Raw genomic sequence first — 20,652 nt, forward strand, 5'->3', positions numbered from 1 at the left:
GAGTTTCCAATTTTTCTACTGCCTCTTTGCTTAAGTGGGGCATCCCTGCTCTAGCTAACAGATTGCTCCCTTGATTGCTAGGTGCCGAGCTCTTCTCAGCATATAATTGCCTAAAGTGTTCACACAGTATGTCCCGTATTACGTCTGGCCTATTCACTACCCTGCCCCTCTTGTCTTTCAGTACTGATATTGTTCGGTTCCCTCCACCCTTCTTTATCAACCTGGCTAACAGGCCCCCTGATCTGTTCCCAAATCTGCCCAAACTATACTTTTGGTATACCACGCTTCGATTCATATGTTCGTGTAGCAGGGAATTTACAGCTGCCTGAGCAGGCTGGTAGTTATCTTTGTGAACCACAGTTGGGGACGCTATATATCTTCCCTTGGCCTTGTGTAGCTGGCAATTCAAGTGAATCAGATTCGAGGCATATCGCTTATGTCTCGTAGCTATGTAGGCAATCAAGTCTCCTCTCAAAACCGCCTTCGCGGCGCACCAGAATAACTGCGGGTTGTTTTTGTGTTCTTTGTTATGCATTACATAATTGTCCCATTTTCTTTGCAAAAAGTTTTGAAATTCTGTATTTTTGGACAGATAGCTATGGAATCTCCAACTTTTGGCAGGGGAAAAACTTTTTGGGGCGTTGAGTACAAACCATACTGGCGCATGGTCTGATATCACTGTCTCTTCCTGGCCTGCTTCCTCCACCCCTACGAAAAGATCTGTTGTTATAAAGGTATAATCTAGACGGGCCCATGTGCCATGTGCTCTGGATTGGTATGAAAAGTCACGTTCAGTCAGGTGTAAGAGCCTCCATATATCCACCACAGAGAGGGAGGCCGCAAACTCTCCCTTCCCCTTCTAGCCCTATCACTTCGAGATCCTGTACAGTCCTCTTGCGAGTCCATCAGTGTATTCATGTCTCCCACAACAATTAACCCCTTACCCTGAACTGGAACAAGAGCTCTCACCAGTCCCGGAAAAAACTGTCCATCAAAGGGAGTGGGAGCATATACATTGAGCAAGAATACCTCCTTGCCCTGCAACCATAGTTTAATCAATATATAGCATCCCTGAGGGTCCTTCATGACTGTTTCTGCAGTGCAGGCCAAGCTTTTATGTAACAGAACTGCTACACCCCCTTTTCGCCCATCTGAGGAGGCATACAGGATTTGTCCCACCCATCCATGCTTAAGTGTTTCGTGTTCCTGGTCTGTAAGCCTGAATTCTTGTATGCACGCTATGTCAGTCTTCAAGCATTTTAAATGTGCTAATTTTTTTTTCCTTTTGATTGGGGAGGAAATCCCCCCCATATTCCAAGTAATTATCTTACAATGTGGTAGACCTTAATATTCACCATAATAGTAGAACTATAAATCCAAACCTCCGTGTCCCAGCCCTGCCCCAGAGGTCGAAGCTCCTCCCCACACAATTGTCAAAGTGTTTCACTATCCACATATATATAACCTTGTTAATATACTATTTTCCTCAAACCAGGATTTACCTCATTTTCTAACATGACAATTTCCGTATCTTGCTCCTCAAACCCCCAGTCCCCCCACCTTCCCCATCCCCTAACCCTCCCCAACCACTCCCCTTATGACTAGCCCTTCCCTCACCCCTTAGAACTGTTCCCCCAGATAGCACCCTTTAAGGGCCTGATAAGCAAATACCCATCAGTCAGGTCACGATCATGCAGGGACCCCCCCCCCCCCTTTCAGTTATCCTTTACCATCTTCCACAACAAATCCCCTGATCTACAGCACAAGCTTTAAACCAACTCAAACAACATCAAACTTGCGTATTGCTGCATATAGTCTAGCCTCTTCAACAGACTCCATCAGAGTTCATGTAGCGTCCATGGCATCATGGCCTCTTGTTCTGACTCCGGTCTGAACATACCGCAGCTTATACCAGTCTCTCGTCTCTTCTGTCTGTTAAGCAATATGTCCATTCATCTTTCATAATAATGTCAAGTCGCAATCATTTGCAACTCTTTGTTTAAGAAATCTTGTGCTTCCAACGTCGAGTCAAATGATCTCCATTTCCCCTCAGGTTGTATCTTCAATATCGCCAGGTATAATAGCATGAAGCGAATTTTCTTTTCAGCCATCAGAGTGCATATTGGATGGAATCTCCGCCTTTTCTCTGTTACTCCTGCAGAGTAATCCTGAAAGATTCTGACCTGGGCACCTTCATACAATAAAGTGTCACGTTTCAGTCTGTATCCTCTTAGAATTTCTTCCTTATGTAGAAAATTGTGCACTTTTATTATGATTACCCTGGGCCTTTATCTGGTTGTGGCTTCCCAACTCTGTGGGCACGCTGTATACAGAGGGGCCCCATAACTGACCGAAAGAGCTAGTACTTTGCAAAGCCACTGTTCTAGCAGGTGTCCCAGCGACTTCTGTACTTTTTCAGGGATTCCAACAAGTCTTAAATTACATCTCCTCGATCGATTTTCGATGTCTTCCAGCTTTTCTTGTTGTTTTATGATCTGCTCTTTTAGTCACGAAATTTCTGGGTCACAACGGGCCCATGTGTCGAGTTTAGAGATCCTCTGTTCCGCCTCGGTCATGCGTTTTACCATCTCGGTCAGCACCCTATCTAATTTTTCTAACTGTCCCGCTAGCAGATCGAGTCTGGGTGACAGAGCCGCGCTGACCGTAATTTGCGCCAGCTGTTTGTCTGTAAATTCTCCGCTGCTCTCACCTTTCGCCTCTGCCATCTTGGAAGCTGAATTGGGCGATGCAGGTTTTTCAGTTTTGGCTCCTTGGCGCGCTGTTCCAGCCGGCATCAGAATTAGATATTGTTCCATAGACTATTGCAGTGACTCTTGGAAGAAAACAACCTCTCAGGGGGTCCAAATTGTTCCGTAAGGATGGCGGTTTGGGGTAGGGGTCTCGGAGCAGCGCTGAACACAGCCGCTACTCACACCGCATCACGTGACCTCTCAATGTTATACAATTTAACAGCTTTCCTAATTTCAATAAACATTTCTTCATCTGTCTATTCGCTCTGTCCTGGCAGACGGTAGTACATCCCTACCTGAATCTCTATCCCTTCACACATCTTCCATTAATACTCCTTGTGACTATGAGTAAATCAGATTAGAGACTGTAACTAATTATAACTCTCCTTTAGCTCAGATTTGGAAAAAGGAAGTAATTCTAAAATTCAAATCTATCCGCATAATTTGCTCTCCTCTCCCACTCTTGCCTTTTGGCAGATTAAACAACTACTCTAATATTTTATCTTGTGTAAAATCAAAAATTAAAAGGATGACTAACCAAAACTCTGTTTATTACCCTCATCAACCTTACAAATCCCACAACAAGACCAGCTATCCCTGCACCTAGGTTAGCTGGCTAGCTTTTCTCCTCTGACTTAACATTGACCCCTGGATAATCAACCTTTTGAAAAACTAAATTTTCCTACCTCAATCTCTATATTTTCTAAAGAGCTAATTTAGGTGCCCATCCGAAACCTATAAAACTAGACCCGTTGAAAGATTGACCCTTTGTCACAATGACTTTCCTCCTATTTTCAACCTACGCTATAAAATCACAAGATTCTAGTCATTTAGAGCCCATTCTATTAAGCAGAGGTAAGTCCAATGCAGGATTACTGCTCACTAAACAGGAAATACCGCTGGGCTACCACAGCAGCCCGGCAATACTTCCCAACTCTAGTTTGCCATCATATCAAGTGCTACAAAAATATATTTATTTTTGTAATGCCGGGGTATATCCGGTAGTAATTGGGTAGTGATGAGCTCTGCCTGGTTACCGCTGGGTTAGCGTGGGAGCCCTTACCACCACCTCAATGGGTGGTGGTAAGGGCTCCCCCCCTCCCGCATGGCCATTTTCTGCAGGAAAGAAAGACATGGTAAAAGCGGCCCTTAATTGCAGGCCAGAAAGAAGATCATGACAAATAACTATTTGGATGGATTGGCTAGACAAATGTTTTAAATACTATTCTGAGACTGCTCCTGCTCATGCTCCTAAGGGCGATTTTTACAAATAGATCTTTTAATGAGCATATGATAAAGTGTTTCAAGTCTGAGACATCTCCAAGCCCCAAAATACATTTATTTGCTTTATTACAGTATGCATAAGATTTCATCCATTTTCAGATGTGTAAGAAAAGGGCTAAACTGAACCAAGTATATTCAGTGAATAGTGTGTCTGTAAACTAAGGACAAAAAGCAAAAAAAACATTTGTATGCATGTCAGTCATTATTCCATATCACTGAAAATTTGTCTTAGTTATTCAAGACAGCTACATAGGATATAATGGGGAAAGAAACAGCACTGTTCAAATGACACTGCATTATGTCTATTAGACCTTTTGTATTCATACTTTTTTGCAATGATTACATAATTCAGTTTGATGTATTTTGTAAAGACTGTTTTATAAAATGTAATGACTACATTTTAATTTTGTTATGATTCCATTTGAATACATTTTCTTCCAAAAAGGAGGGCACTGCATTTTTAGTTAAATTATTTTAGACCACGTGCTCTCTATGTTCAACTTAAAGGGTTAGTGAAGCAGAAAATCTTTGACTTGCCCCTTCAGTAGCAACCTACTAGCAGAGGTGGGTCTCAATCAGCATCAGCATTGTGCTTTAAAGATACTAGGCTACATCAGTAATCCAAGCTGGCTCAGGTAGTTATACGGATCATTACGAAAATAAGCAGGTGGGGTCACCTCTTTCATCTCTGCAATTTTTAAAGGGGAGCATATGACAGCATTAAGCCTATGTTAATACCAATTTGGTATTTATAAATTTTTTACCATTTGAATCTGACAGCATAACTACATTTATTTAAATGTATACCTAAAAGACTATTTCCTCAAATTTTCAGGCATTGGCGGTCAGCAGGTTTTTAAATGCTGACAGCTGTGGGCTTAATTAGGCCCAAATATTCAATGCAGGGCCATGTCCAGGCACCGGCATTGAATATTTGGTAATATCGATGCATGCTTGGTCAGCAGCACTTATCTGGGTCTTAGCAGATATTCAGTGGGATCAGATAAGAAACTTACTACTACTACTTATCATTTCTATAGCGCTACTAGACTTAGCTGACCTGGATGAATATTAGCTGGGACCAGAAATCCAAAAGAGATGTACTGGATAGGAGGGGAGAGATTGGTAAACTCAGCTTAGGAGAGGGACCTGGGATTATGGTGACTGAGGATTTAAGGGTGAGGAAACAATGTGATACGGTGATGGCCATGGCAAGGAGGATGCTAGGCTGCATAGAGAAGGGTATAACAAGCAGAAGAAAGGAGGTGTTAATGCCTCTGTACAAGTCATTGGTGAGGCCTCACTTAGTATTGTGTTCAGTTTTGGAGGCCATATCATGCTAAGGATGTAAAAAAACTTGAAGCGGTTCAAAGAAAAGTGACAAAAATAGTATGGGGTTTGTGTAGCAAGATGTATGATGAGAGACTTGATGACCTCAACATATATATCCTAGAGGAAAGGTATTAATCCACAAACAAAACTTTTCTAGAGACTGGAAGGTGGTAGAACTAGAGCAGTGTTTCCCAAGTTGGTCCTGGAGTACCCCTTGCTAGTCAGGTTTTCAGGATATCCAGAATGAATATGAATGAAAAAAATTGCATATAATGGAAGCAATGTATGCAAATCAAGTTCATGCATATTCATTGTGAATATCCTGAAAACCTGACTGGCAAGGGGTACTCCAGGACTGGACTTGGGAAACACTGAACTAGCGGACATGAATTGAGATTAAAGGAAGACCAACTTGGATATTGTTGCTATTACGGAGACGTAGTTCAACGATTCCCATGAACGGGATGTGACAGTACCGGGCTATAATCTTTTTAGGAAGGATAGAGAGGGTCAAAGAGGTGGAGGAGTGGCTCTGTATGTGAAGACAACATCAGAGCGGCTGAAATGCGGGGAGCCTGAGGAAAGGAAGAAGCTTTATGGATCATCCTGGAAAGAGAAGATGGAACTTGTATCCACACGGGGGTTATCTGCAGACCGCCTGCACAAACGGAGAAGTTAGACAAGGATCTGATATAGAAGATATTCAAAAGATTGGAATGAAAGCGGAGGTGCTACTGTTGGGAGATTTCAATTTGTCTGACGTGGATTGGAACATCCAGTCTACGGAATCGGAAAGGAATAGGGAAATTGTGGACGCCTGTCAAAGTGCCTTCCTCAGAAAAATGGTAACGGAACCCATAAGGGAAGGGTCGATGCTGGATCTAGTGCTCATGAATGGGGGTAGTGTTTCCAACATCCAGGTGGGTACCCACCTATGTAAGTGATCATCACACCATATGGTTTGAAATAAGGTCGAAGGCGGAGTGCGGATGCACAAAACTCAAAGTACTGGATTTCAGACGTACTGATTTTGATAAAATGGAGAAATACCTGAACAAGGAACTGTTGGCGTGGGAAGGCGCTGGAGATGTGGAAAAACAGTGGTCCAAGCTAAAGGCTTCTCTAAATGTGGCGACTGATCTTTTTGTGAGGAAACTAAACAAAAACAAGAGAAGCAGGAAGCCTATATGGTTCTCCAAACAAGTAGCTGAAAAAATAAGAGCAAAAGAGGCCTTGTTCAAGAAATACAAAAGAATGCAATGAGAGGTTCATGGAAAACATTATCAAATTAAACTCAAAGACGCGAAGAGTGAAATATAGCTAGTGAAAGCGCGAGCGGAAGAAAAAATGGCCAAAGATGTAAAAGAGAGGTGACAAGACCTTTTTCAGATATATTGGAGAAAGGAGAAGATAGGAATGGAATTGCAAGACTGAAAGATAATGAGAATGGCTATGTGGAGAGTGATGAAGATAAAGCAAACGTACTAAACAATTATTTCTCTTCAGTGTTCACAGAGGAAAATCCTGGTGAAGAACCGCGGTTGGCTGCCGAGGGAACGTCTGGGAATGGAGTGGATACTGTGCCGTTTATAGAGCAGCTGGTACAGGAGCCAACAAGAGGAGTAAAAATTCCAGTAGTCCTAGTCCTTAGTGAAGCACATGATCTGGTGCAGGAGGTAATGGTGCTGGGGCCGCTTGATAACAGTGATCATAATATGATCAGATTTGATATCAGCTTTGAAGTAAACACACACAGGAAATCCAATACGTTAGCATTTAACATTCAAAAAGGAAACTATGATAAAATAAGAACGATAAAAAATAAAAGTTAGAGGAGCAGCTGCAAAGGTCAAAAATTTACATTAGGCTTAGATGCTGTTCAAAAATACCATTCTGGAAGCCCAGGCCAAATATATTTTGTGTACTAAAAAAGGAGGAAGGAAGACCAAATGACAGCCAGCATGGTTAAAAAGCTATTAGAGCTAAAAGAAAATCTTCAGAAAATGGAAGAAGGAACCAACTGAAAATAATAAGAAAACAGCATAAGGAATATCAAGTCAAATGCAAAGTGCCGATAAGAAAGGCAAAGAGGGACTCTGAAAAAAAAGATGCGTTAGAGGCAAAAACACATAGCAAAAAAATTTTTAAGCAAGAAGCTGGCAAAAGAATCGGTTGGACTGCTAGATGACCGAGGGGTAAAAGGAGTACTCAAGGAAGACAAAGCCATAGAGGAGAGATTAAATGAATTCTTTGCTTCGGTCTTCAGTGAGGAAAATTTGGAAGAGATACCGGTGCCAGAAATTATATTCAAAGCTGACGAGTTGGAGAAACTGAATGAAAACTCTATAAACCTGGAGGACGGAATGGTGCAATTTGACAAACTGAACAAATATCCTGGACCAGATTGTAACCATCCCTGAGTGCCAATAGAACTGAAAAATGAACTTGTAGAACTATTGTTAGTAATACGTAATTGAACTTTAAAATCAAGCATGGTACTGGAAGATTGGAGGGTAGCGAATGTAACGCCGATTTTTTTAAAAAGGTTCCAGAGGAGATCCGGGAAATTATAGACCGGTAAGCCTGACATCGGTCCCGGCCAAAATGGTAGATTCTATTATAAAGAACAAAATTACAGAACATATTTAAAAGCATGGATTAATGAGACAAAGCCAACATGGATTCAGTGAACGGAAATCTTGCCTTAACAATCTATTACATTTCTTTGAAGGTGTGAACAAACATAAAGGTGAGCCAGTCGACATTGTGTATCTGGATTTTCAAAAAGTGTTTGACAAAGTACCTCACGAAAGACTCCAGAGGAATTTGCACAGTCATGGGATAGGAGGTAGTGTCCTATTGTGGATTAAAAATATTAGGAGTCACTGACCAGGAAAGGGATCTAAGCGTCATCGTTGATGATACGTTGAAACCCTCTGCGGCTAAGAAAGCAAATAGAATGTTAGGTATTCTTAGGAAAGGAATGGAAAAAAATGAGGACGTTATGATGCCTTTGTATCACTCCATATTGCTACCGCACCTCAAACACTGTGTTCAATTCTGGTCACCACATCTCAAAAAAGATATAGTGTAATTAGAAAAGCTACAGAGGAGGGCAACAAAAATGATGAAGGAGGAGGGATGACTTCCCTGTGAGGAAAGGCTAAAGCAGCTACGGCTCTTCAGCTTGGAGAAAAGATGGCTGAGTGGAGATATGATAGAGGTCTATAAAATAATGAGTGGAGTGGAAAGGGTAGACATGAATCGCTTGTTTACTCTTTCCAAAAATACTAGGACAAGGGGCACACAATGAAGCTACAAATTAGTAAATGTAAAATGAATCGAATATTTCTTCACTCAACGTGTAACTAAACTCTGGAATTTGTTGCCAAAGAATGTAGTAAAAGCAGTTATCTTAGCAGGGTTTAAAAAATATTTGGATGGCTTCCTAAAGGAAAAGTCCATAGACCATTATTAAAATGGACTTGGGGAAAATCCACTGCTTATTTGTAGAATAAGCAGCATAAAATATATTGTACTATTTTGGAATCTTGCCAGGTACTTGTGATCTGGATTGGCCAGTGCTGTAGGAAACAGTTTGCTGGGCTTGACGGACCTTCAGTCTGTCCCAGTAGGGCAATACTTATGGACTTATGAGGGAGAGGACTAGCCAGCAGGAAAAGGAGGTGATAATGCCTCTATTTACATTTCTGGTGAGATCTCATTTAGAGCACCGAGTGCCATTCTTGAGACTGCGCCTTCAAAAAGATATAAACAAGATGGAGTCGGTCCAGAAGGCACCTACTAAAATGGTCAGTGGTCTTCATCATAAAGAATATGGGAACAGACTTAAAGATCTCAATACTTTGGAAGAATGGCGAAAGAGAGGAGATATGATACATATAAATATCTATGAGGGGCATAATCGAACAGGGCGCCCAAGATTTCCAGAGGGCGTCCTCGCAGGACATCCCCGAGAAAGGGGTGGGGAAACTCATATTATCGAAACAAGATGGGCGGCCATCTTTCGTTTCGATAATACGGTCGGGGACGCCCAAATCTCAACATTTAGGTTGACCTTAGAGATGGTCGCCCTAAATGTTGAGATGGTCGACCTTAGAGATAGTCGTCCCCGATTTTTGGCAATAATGGAAACCGAGGATGCCCATCTCAAAAACGACCAAATCCAACTCATTTGGTTGTGGGAGGAGCCAGCATTCATAGTGCACTGGTCCCCCTGACTTGCCAGGACAGCAACCGGGCACCTTAGGGGGCACTGCAGTGGACTAACTGATGCACTAACTGAACGGAAAAAGCCCTTCTCTTACCGATCCCTTAACGATTCGGAAAGGAACGGGAATGCATGAAGGCAATCGCATGTAAATAAGCTGCTCGCTCTTAGCTCATTTGCACACGATTTCCTTCCTAAGGAAGGGAAGCCAGTGCAGAGCAGCCAAGCGTTATGCGTGGCTGCTCTGTGCATGCCAAAGACGGCTTCATACACGCAGACAAGCTGCCTGTATAATAGATGTCTACAACCTTAAATAAATTGCTGTCTACAACCTTTAAAAAAACACAAGTCCAGGTGAAAACGTCCAAATGCTCATCAGGGATGTCTTTTTTTTTTTTATTATGGGTGAAGGGCGTCCAAGTGTTAGGCACCTTCGTTATGCCTCCGTCCCTGCAACGGGCAATTGAGGACGTCCAAAATGTGGATGTTTCTGTAAGAAGGTCATCCATGCCTCTGCTATGCCTCTGACACCTCCTTTATTTATTTATTTAGTTATTTGGATTTTGGATCACAAGTAGCAGCAGTGGGATTTGAACCGGCCACCTCTGGATTGCAAGACCAGTGCTCAAACCACTAGGCCACTCCTCCACTCCACTACCTTGAAATTTGGCCATGCCTGGGGGGGGGTGTTCAGGACGTCCACGCCTTCGCTATGCCTCCACTGACACACACACATACACACACCTCCCCCCCCCCCCCCCCAGGGACCTGCATACTGCTGTGTTGGACCAGAGTATGATATTTGAGGCTGGCAAAAAAAAGTTTTTAAAGTTGTTTTTTTCAGGGTGGGAGGGGTTAGTCACCACTGGGGGAGTCAGGGGAGGTCATCTGGTCAGTTCGGGCACCTTTTTGAGGCTTGGTCGTAAGAAAAAATGGACCAAGTAAAGTCAGTCAAGTGCTCGTCAGGGACGCCCTTCTTTTTTCCATTATCGCTCGAGGACGCCCATGTGTTAGGCACGCCCCAGTCCCGCCTTTGCTACGCCTCCAACACGCCCCCGGGAACTTTGATCGTCCCCGCGACGGGAAGCAGTTGGGAACGCCCAAAATCAGCTTCCTATTATGTTGATTTGGGTGACCCTGAGAGAAGGACACCCATCTCCCGATTTGTGTCGAAAGATGGGTGCCCTTCTCTTTCGAAAATAAGTCTGTATGTGACATACATGCACAGGAGGTGAGCCTCTTTCAATTGAAAGGAAGCTCTGGCAGAAGGGGGCATGGGATGAAGGTGAAAGGAGAAAGACTCAGAAGTAACCTGAGGAAATACTTCTTCATGGAAAGGGTGATGAATTTGTGGAACAGCCTCCCGGTGGAAGAGGTGGAGAAAAAAATAACAGTACCGGAATTCAAGAGAGCTTGGGATAAGTACATAGGATCTTTAAGGGAATGATAGGGAGAATAGATGGCATGGATGGGCAGACTGGATAGGCCATATGGTCTTTATCTACCTACATTTTTCTCTGTTTCTATGCCAAACCTTAGAACTGTTTGCCATAGTATTAAAACTGAACATTTTAAGCTCCAAAAATTAGCTTATAAAGGTTTGCCACAAATTAACACACTTTGATACCACAAGACATCATCCTTTTTACTGTTTTATTACATTTTTCAATAGTTTTCAGTTTTGCATTGTTGCTTTTCTCAGGTACCTTGGAAAACTCTCAGATCAATGTGTTCCAGAAGCATTAACAATATTAAGATAATTAGTTGACTGAATGGAGAGTGGTTTACCTTGTTGCAGGGAGAGTGCTGACCCGTGTAAAAAAAACTGATGGTTCCACTTCCACATGGAGACCCAGTGAGAGGTTCCTGTAGTAGCCTTCAGAATGACCCGGTCCCCCTGAGTATTTAAAGCTTAAAATGGCTTCCAGTATCTGGAAAAAATAACATAAATGATTCAGTTTTAGTGAAGGCTTAGAAATATGCTTTGCACAAAGTACAGCCTGATAAAATATACAAATGAAACCTTAATTGAAAAATAAGCAATCCCACAGATTTCATATTGTTCAAGTACAGAGTCATACACTTGGGGTACAAAAATCCAATCAAGCAGTATGCTTCATTTATTTGGTGATTTTGATGTACTCGATCAACCCAAGGTTTAATGTTTATTTCATGGCAATTTATTGCCCAAGAGTGTGAGATGCTATCATAAATTATCTTATAGTAAATCTCACGCAAAACTGAGATATTTAATTTTTATTTTATTTCATAAATTTTCTAGCCTGCCAATCTTAAAATTCTCAAGTGGATTACAGTATCACATAAATAGCACTGACATTCCTATGCCATGAAACATGATCATCACTAATCCCATACTTAAGCATTTACAAAGGTATTGCAGACTAGAGAGCTAAATGGGAATGGAGACTGCAGGAAACCCTGCAGAACCCGCTGGATTCCCATGGTGATGGAAGAAATTGCATGGGATTCCCGAGGGATGGAAGAAATTACCATGGAATTCCTGTGGGGATGGAAGACATTGCCGTGGGATTCCCACAGGAGTGTAGCCAAAATCTATGGTGACTCCAGGATGAAATTTGGAACGTATGGAGAGAAGCTGTTGGAGCACCAGAAATGAGACTTGGAATGCCCAGAGAAGTGACCAGAAACACCAGACTGAGGCTTGGAAACTCATTTGTTAAACAGTGAACACCATCCAAAAAAAACACAGGAGGATGCTGTGGTTGGGAGAAAACAGAGGGTTGCAAGCAAGTAAATAATAGCATTGATTTCTGCAGGTATGAGTGGGGATGCAATGGATCTTAGTGAGCACGGGTAGGGATGGAATTAATCTTAGCGGGTTCGGGTGAGGATGAGTTAGATTCCACTGGGGATCGGCGAAATTTCTGTCCCTGTGCAACTCTCTATTGCAGACACATATAAACGACAAGCTTATTACTTCACCAGGAATATCATTCACAGATCTCCACCAGTTATACAGTCTTGAGTGAACTTATATCTGAAAAGCTTCCTTAAAAAGGAACATTTTAACTACTTTTATGACTGTCATCAAATCCTTCTACAAGTCCAAACTCAACAGTTAAAGAACGTCACCACTGTGGGCCAACAACTGAGCAAGCATTATTAATGTTCCAAACGATATTAGCACAATTTAATGAAGGCACATGAGGAATGCCCTTTCCCTGTGAGTGCAAAGATCAAGAGAATATACATTTCTCAAGGCGAAAAGTCAGTGGTAGTAACCTAACCATAGTTAGAAAATTTAAAATCATTCCTAACAGCTAGTCACGATGGCTTTATTTAACGTTGACTGGTTATTTATTTCATGTGCACCTCTTCATGCTTCTGACGAACAGTCTCTGGTCCTGGAAAGCTCGTGCCTCAATAAATTGGTTAGCCTATAAGGTGCAAACTGCTTCTGTCCAATATCAAATGATAATTAAGTAGAAAAACACAAAATATTTAAAAAAATATGAAGAATGCAATATTTGTACTGTTTAAAAAAAAGTATCAGAAGTAACACAGGCTGCCACCACATGGCACCCAACCAGCACTGCATGATGGATGTTTGTATAATTCATTTATTAAAATAATCACCTTAATGTGACTTCCCACAGGACCAAAAGTCATTTAAATACTGGCATATGCTGCTTCAGTGGTACATCATGTACTGTATATTACTATTATACACTCCCAAAACTGTACAATGGGAACTTAAAAGCAGTAATTCGTAGTTCTGCATATGCCTGATTCTAGGTTATGTCACTCGGCATGACCACACTTCTGTGTTCACTGATGGAAATCCTTATCATAATATATATCATCTAAGCTCATAACATGCATCAGAGAAATCAATGTATAATTATGGAAAGAGCAAACTGTTATTCAATCTGTCAGAGAGACAGTTAATGACTTTTAATGACTTGTAATAAAAAGGCTCTTTTAGTTAACAGTAGAATGCAGCTGGAAGCAGATCACAATTTAAGGTGGCTTACTCATGCTAATGTGGCTGCTCTGAACTCCCTGGACACTATAAGATGATTTGCTTTGATTTGGAAGCGAGAGAGAACATCTTACCAATTTAGTTTATTCATACTGGTCTGTACTCTGTGAAATTTGAAGGTCTGTAACAAATTATGGTAAAAAGTAAATCTTCACGGGAAAAAAGCTGAATGCATCTGAACCAGCCTATATAATTTTATTTGAACCTGAAAAAACTGTTGTGGCCAAATACCTCCAAATCTTCAGGACGTTTTGGAGACCACAAATTTTGACAAGCTGATGCCACAGCCTCCACTCCATAAAGCCACCCAGCTTCCATTGATTAGTCATTTTATGTTATCTCAAAAGAGCCTATTTACAAAACCATGTTAAAATGAGTCAGTCATACATGTTAACAATTTATTTTAACTGTGGCATTAGCTGCATATTTAATGATCAATCCTGTAGATCTGTATTTCTGCAGCAGATAAGGACACATATTACCATGTCTAGTAATGGATGTATGCCACCATTGCTGGTAATATAAGAATTAATGGGAGCACCCATCTTCTTCAATTCTCTGTCCCTATACAAGATTAGGTCCACTTGGCTGGATCTCCTCAACACCGCAACATTTACGGCAGTCTCCTCTCCTGAGACATCTTGATCAAGGGGCTCTGTGGTCCTGAACAAATTTTGTGTGACTATGTAATACCAGAACCAAACCACAACAGATTCTACTGTAAAGCACTTCTATGAAGTGGGCTTCAAGCAAATGTATTTTGGAAGGAAATTCCAAAGAAGGAGAACCAGAATGATTTATTTATTTATTTACTTATTTATTGCATTTGTATCCCACGTTTTCCCACCTCTTTGCAGGCTCAATGTGGCTTACAATACACTTTTAGGTTGCGCGGTAGTGTATTCCATAACTGTGTGCTCAAGTAGGTAAAGTTTGACGCGTTTGCAGTTAGGGAAGTGTAGATTGAGGAATGTGCGGGATGATCTTTTGGCCTGAATGCGAACTATGAAAGAGACGTTCTTTGTTTCTCTGCAGTAAACGTACAGTGACGCTGGTGTCTGAAACATTTTTTGCCTCAAGTCTAGTTATGAAGACCTTGAAGCAGAGTGTTACCACCATCTTCAGCGATCTTGGCATTCCTCATCTGCACTCTCTCATCTCTGAAGACATTGTACATCTGATCCGCTCTGCTAACTGATGAGCTTCAAGCCATTCAATCAGAAAGTTTGCTTCCAGGTTCAGGCATTTGCACAGAGCACTAATAACAAAGGCTGAAACTACTAATTAACTGCAGCACAACAGACTTTGCTTTTTTGCTTCTCCTCCCCCCCCCCCCCCCCCAAAAAAAAAAACACACACAACGTTTGCCCAAGGCACCACAGGGAAATAAATCCAGCTGCTGTTCCTGGGGCTGAACCCAGGATTGGTGTCATACCAGTCATAAAAGGTTGTATGGCTGTTACTTTATTTTCCTTTGGTCCTGGAAGTATAAGTTAGGCTTTCTGATACCTTGGCTTAGATCATATTATAAAAATTTAGCTGTTATAAGATTTTGTAATGAAACTACTGCTAAGAAAACATAAGTACATAAATATTGCAATATTGGGACAGACCGACGGTTCATCAAGCCCAGCATCCTGTTTCCAACAGTGGCCAATACAGGTCACATTTACCTGACAAGATCTCAAAACAGTGCAATACATTTATGCTGCTTATCAAGCAGTGGATTTTCCCCAAGTCAATTTAATAATGGTCTATGGACATTTCCTTTAGGAAGCTATCCAGACCCTTTTAAAACCCGGCTAAGCTAACTGCTTTTACTACATTCTCTGGCAACGAATTCCAGAGTTTAATTACATGTTGAGTGAAGAAATATTTTCTCTGATTCGTTTTACATTTACTAATTTGTAGCTTCACTGCATGCTCCCCTAGTCCTAGTATTTTTAGAAAGAGTAAGCAAGTGATTCACGATTATTTCCATTCCACTCATTATTTTATAGACCTCTATCATTTCTCCCCTCAGCCGTCTCTTCTCCAAGCTGAAAAGTCCTAGCCGCTTTAGCCTTTCCTCATAGGGAAGTCGTCCCATCCCCTTTATCATTTCAGGTTTTTGTTTGCCACTTTTGCTATATCAAAATAAATCATTATGGGATCCTTTTACAAAGGTGCACTAGCGTTTTCAGTGCATGCTAAAAATAAGTGTGCACTAAAAACTAGAGATGCCATCTAGTCCTATTGGCGTCTGTGTTTAGCGCACGCTAATCATTAGCACATGCTAAAAATGCTAGCAAACCTTTGTAAAGACCCTCTTGTACATAGAATATCTCTCTCAGCCTTCTTATTGCCAGATACTAGTGAACCTGAATCATGGAAGGTGTTAATATTCCTTAGGCATAGCACACCTGCCTACACATAACCTTTAATCTCATCAACGTCCTTTTAGTCTACAAATTGGGAGCAGAAACTTACATTTAGTATCCTCTTCCACCAAACCACGACTTCTAAATGGCATATGATATAATCTCATGTGCTCCAGCAGGGGATCTTTATACAGACCGAAAAGATAAGGGTTGAGCTTCATGCCCCCCCCCCCCCAAAGGGCTCAGCTTGCTTGCCAAAGGCTAATTTTACATTTTAATTACATACTCTACAGTATAGTGAGGTTGCAGAATTTGCTGATAGATAATGGAAGTCACATTATTTAATGCAATTTTAAAACCATTTTAATAGGCAGCAGTTTTGCATACAATATATCTCAGATTATTAGTCTGTGTTAATATTAATATGGACCAGTGCTCAAAAAAGTGTAAAATATAGTTTTTTTGTTATCTTATAGTTATCTTAATACACATTATCTCTCTATATAAAAGGCACCACCACCGTTCTATGAAGCCTCCAGCCGGAAGTGTGAAGGGGAGAGATATCCGGTTTCCCCATGAGTGTCTGCCCCGCCCTCGCTCTCTCTGTAACACAAACAGTGAAAGAAAACACAGCAAAGCACGAAATCAAATCGCTCTATCTGTAACAGTGAAGGACTCAGAGGGGGGAGGGGAGAGAGGGCAGAGGGCAGGGACACACACACTCCCACATGCACACAGAAGAAAACCTTGCTAGCCCCCGTTTCATTTGCATCAGAAACGGGGCTTTTTTACTAGTAACATAATAATGTGCATTAATACACTTTTGTAAATAGACCAATCCCAGAGCCATCAGATCATCTGATGAGATGGGGATGTCAACATGCCTCATCAGACAGCAGGATTCCAGCATTTTCTGCAATTGTTGTAGTAGCAGGAACAGCTGTGTTGGCTATTGGAGTGCAGAAATATTAATTAAGTGGCCCTGATCCCCAGCCAGGCCTATCCTCTGAATGTCTTGGCCAAGTGATGTGTCTCAATAGATCATTTACATTTATAAATATAGGAATAGCAACTTTTGAGGGTCCTCTTTTGTTCTTATTTCAGTGACATTCTAGAATCAGGAAATCAAGGCTCCCACTTTTGTGCCATTTATATTTTTCTGTTAAATGCACAATACATTTCTGTTCTATTTCTTTTTTCTTTCTGGCGCTTATATTTTCACAAACCTCAGCTCAAAATTCCATTCTACTCTCATCCCACCTTGGTCACTCTAGTTGAACCCAGAGCTGGCTTAAGAAGTTGAGCCAGTTTAGAACTGGCTCAGAGAATCCAAGTGTAAGGACACCAAAAGTCTGCGTCATAGAACCGCCTCTTCACAGCAACGAAAACATATTTTTCCCTCCCACAACTGTGCTGCACCTCCTCTTTCAGTTGCCTACAGATTTGGAATATTTTTATTTTATTTTATACAGGACTTATATCCTGCTAATACCAATATAGTTCACTGTGGGTTACAAAGTAAGAAATTGAACACAGTGTCCAGAATATGATGCAATATACCATAACATATACAAAATAAAATAAGTTAATTAAAAGATCCCACGTCAAATTTCTTAAACAAAAAAAGACTTAAGCAAGCTTCTGAATGTAAGAAAATCTGAGCTGTGCTTCAGCTCCAAGGGTAGCGAATTCCAAAAAACTGGAGCTTGGTAAGAAAGTGAAGACGACAAAATTCTTTTATACCTAACATTCCTAACTGAAGGAAAAGATAATAAACACTGAGCCCTTCAATGGTCTGACTTTCCCCTTAATAATACAGTCATCACTTCAGTAAGATAGAAGGGGGCCTCTCCCTGCAGCACCAAAAAGACTAACATCTAACTTAAAATAAATCCAAGCCTCTACCGGAAGCCAATGTACTTTCAAAAAGTAAGACGATAGAGGCTTGAACCTATTTAAAGAATAAGTCAAACATACAGCCATATTCTGGACTATCTGCAGGCCTCTTAAAGAGGATTTAGCACAATCCACTTACATTAGATTACAATAATCAAGAACAGACAAGATTAATGTTTGAATCACAAGCCTAAAAACTGAGGTTTCAAAATATTTCTTAATACAAGAAAGTTTTTTAAGTTGATAAAAAGATTTCTTGACGACCGAGTTAATTTGCAGCTTCACACTGAGTGTACCATCACCACTCCCAATAATTTGGACTCTGTCCTGAAACAAAAACAATTAAGTGCCTTTTTCTTATGTTTCAAAGCTGCTGAACAACCTGAATAAGAGTAGTATAGCTGCAGAATATGCTCCTGCCACTGCTGGGGCATGTAGGAGGCTAGAGCTGAGGGCTGGGGTCAGGCTGGAGGCTAAGGACTGGAGACTGGGGAAGGTAGGAACTAGAACTGGAGGCAAAGGAATTGGCGGTGTTTACTGTTTCTTTAAAAGCTTGATATACAATTCAAATACAAGTCAATGTGGTTTACAATGCAAATGTAGGAAAGAAGAACAGAGGATAGAAAAGGCACAAATAAGGGAAAGGAGAACAATGGAAATCAAAAGAGCAGAGCCAGACCTATGGCCATCTCAGACCAGTTCAGCCTCCCCAGAAGCTTGATAAAAATGATAGGCTTTGAAGGAGGACTTAAATTTCTGTGAAGTGGGCTTCAAGCAAATGTATTTTGGAAGGAAATTCCAAAGAAGGAGAACCAGAATGATTTATTTATGTACTTATTTATTGCATTTGTATCCCACGTTTTCCCACCTCTTTGCAGGCTCAATGTGGCTTACAATACATTTTTAGGTTGCGCGGTAGTGTATTCCATAACTGTGTGCTCAAGTAGGTAAAGTTTGACGCGTGCATTAGTTTGTATATTAGACCTTTGCAGTTAGGGAAGTGTAGATTGAGGAATGTGCGGGATGATCTTTTGGCATTCCTGGGTGGTAGGTCTATCAGGTCTGACATGTAGGCTGGTGCTTCTCCGTGAATGATTTTGTGGACTAGGGAGCATATTTTGAATGTGATGCGTTCCTTAAATGGGAGCCAATGCAGATTTTCTCATAAAGGTTTCGCACTTTCATATTTTGTTTTACCAAATATGAGTCTAGCTACAGTGTTCTGGGCTGTTTGAAGTTTCTTGATTATTTGCTCTTTGCAGCCGGCGTATAGCGCGTTACAGTAGTCTAGGTGACTGAGCACCATTGATTGTACTGGGTTACTGAACACAGTCCATGGGAAGAATGGTCTTACTCTTTTTAATTTCCACATTGAATGGAACATTTTCTTGGGTGTGTTTTTCGCGTGGTTCTCGAGTGTTAGGTGTCGATCGAAAGTAACTCCCAGAATTTTTAGGGTGTCCGAAATAGGAAGGTTTAGATTTGGTGTGTTGATGGTGGTGAATTTGTTCTGGTTATGTTGAGAGGTGAGTATTAGGAATTGGTTTTTTTCTGCGTTAAGTTTCAGCCGAAATGCGTCTGCCCATGAATGCATGATCTGGGAGACTTAGTTGATGTCATTGGAAATTTCCATTAAGTCTTGTTTAAATGGGATGTAAATCGTTACGTCATCCGGTATATGTATGGGTTAAGGTTTGTTGTTTTGATAGTAGTTTGGCTAGGGGTATCATCATTAGGTTGAACAGGGTTGGCGAGAGGGGGGATCCTTGTGGTACTCCGCATTCAGGTATCCATGTGGTTGAGGTAGTCGAGTTAGATGTCACTTGGTATGATCGCGTGATTAGGAATCCCTTGAACCAATTAAGAACGTTGCCTCCAACTCTGAAGTACTCAAGGATATGTAGTAATATTCCATGATAGACCATGTCAAAGGCGCTTGACATATCAAATTGTAGCAGTAGTATGTTTTTTCCCATTGCGATCATTTGTTTGAGTTTGGTCATGAGAGTGACTAGTGCTGTTTCAGTACTGTGGTTAGACCGGAATCCTGACTGGGAGTCGTGGAGAATTGAGTGTTTATATAAATAGTTTGTAAGTTGTTTGGTCACTAATCCTTCCGTTAGTTTGGTTATTAAGGGGATGGATGCTACTGGTCTGTAGTTGGTTAGTTCACTGGCATTTTTCTTTGCATCTTTGGGTATGGGAGTGAGTAGGATGTTTCCTTTCTCCGGGAAGAGTCCATTTTGTAACATATAATTCAAGTTTGTGATGTCTGTTATAAATTGTTGAGGAGCAAATGTCATAAGGTTGTTTGGGCATATGTCTAGCTTGCAGTGAGATTTGGCAAATTTTTTAAGCGTTTGTGAGATGATGTCCTCTGATAGTGTCTCGAACTTGGTCCAGGTTCTGTCTGCTGGGTAGTTGCCAGGGTCAAGGTCGAGACAGTCGAGGATTTCGTCATAGTCGATGGTACTGACAGGTATCTTATGTCGTAGTTGTATGATTTTCTCGTTGAAGTATCTCGCTAGATTATCTGCTCCCGGTGCGTCTTTGCTGTTGGTTGTGACTGGTGTAGTGTCTAGTAGTTTATTCACGAGTTGGAAAAGTTTGTGTGTGTCCCTGTAATTTGGTCCAATATATCTAGTCTCTCTAGCAACCACCCAACATGTCTGGAACAGAGAAGGGATAAACAACAGAACATCATTGGCCAAACAAAGACCTGCAAGGAAGCATGTGAAACCAGAGCACTGGCTAAGAGCACTGGAAAACCTGGCT

At 41.3% G+C, this 20,652-nt stretch overlaps 1 protein-coding gene across 3 annotated transcripts in view; it reads right to left on the reverse strand.

Moving 5' to 3' along the window:
• The window catches only part of TRAPPC9 (trafficking protein particle complex 9), a 1,491,395-nt gene that overhangs the window by 901,381 nt on the left and 569,362 nt on the right, over positions 1-20,652 (reverse strand). For all 3 annotated transcript variants that reach the window (XM_030219557.1, XM_030219566.1, XM_030219550.1), the window contains one exon: positions 11,386-11,528. In XM_030219557.1, coding sequence (XP_030075417.1) covers positions 11,386-11,528 — 143 coding nt within the window. The remainder of the gene's footprint in view (positions 1-11,385; positions 11,529-20,652) is intronic.

The sequence above is a fragment of the Microcaecilia unicolor genome, chromosome 1, assembly GCF_901765095.1.
Source record: "Microcaecilia unicolor chromosome 1, aMicUni1.1, whole genome shotgun sequence".
Lineage (NCBI taxonomy): Eukaryota > Metazoa > Chordata > Amphibia > Gymnophiona > Siphonopidae > Microcaecilia > Microcaecilia unicolor.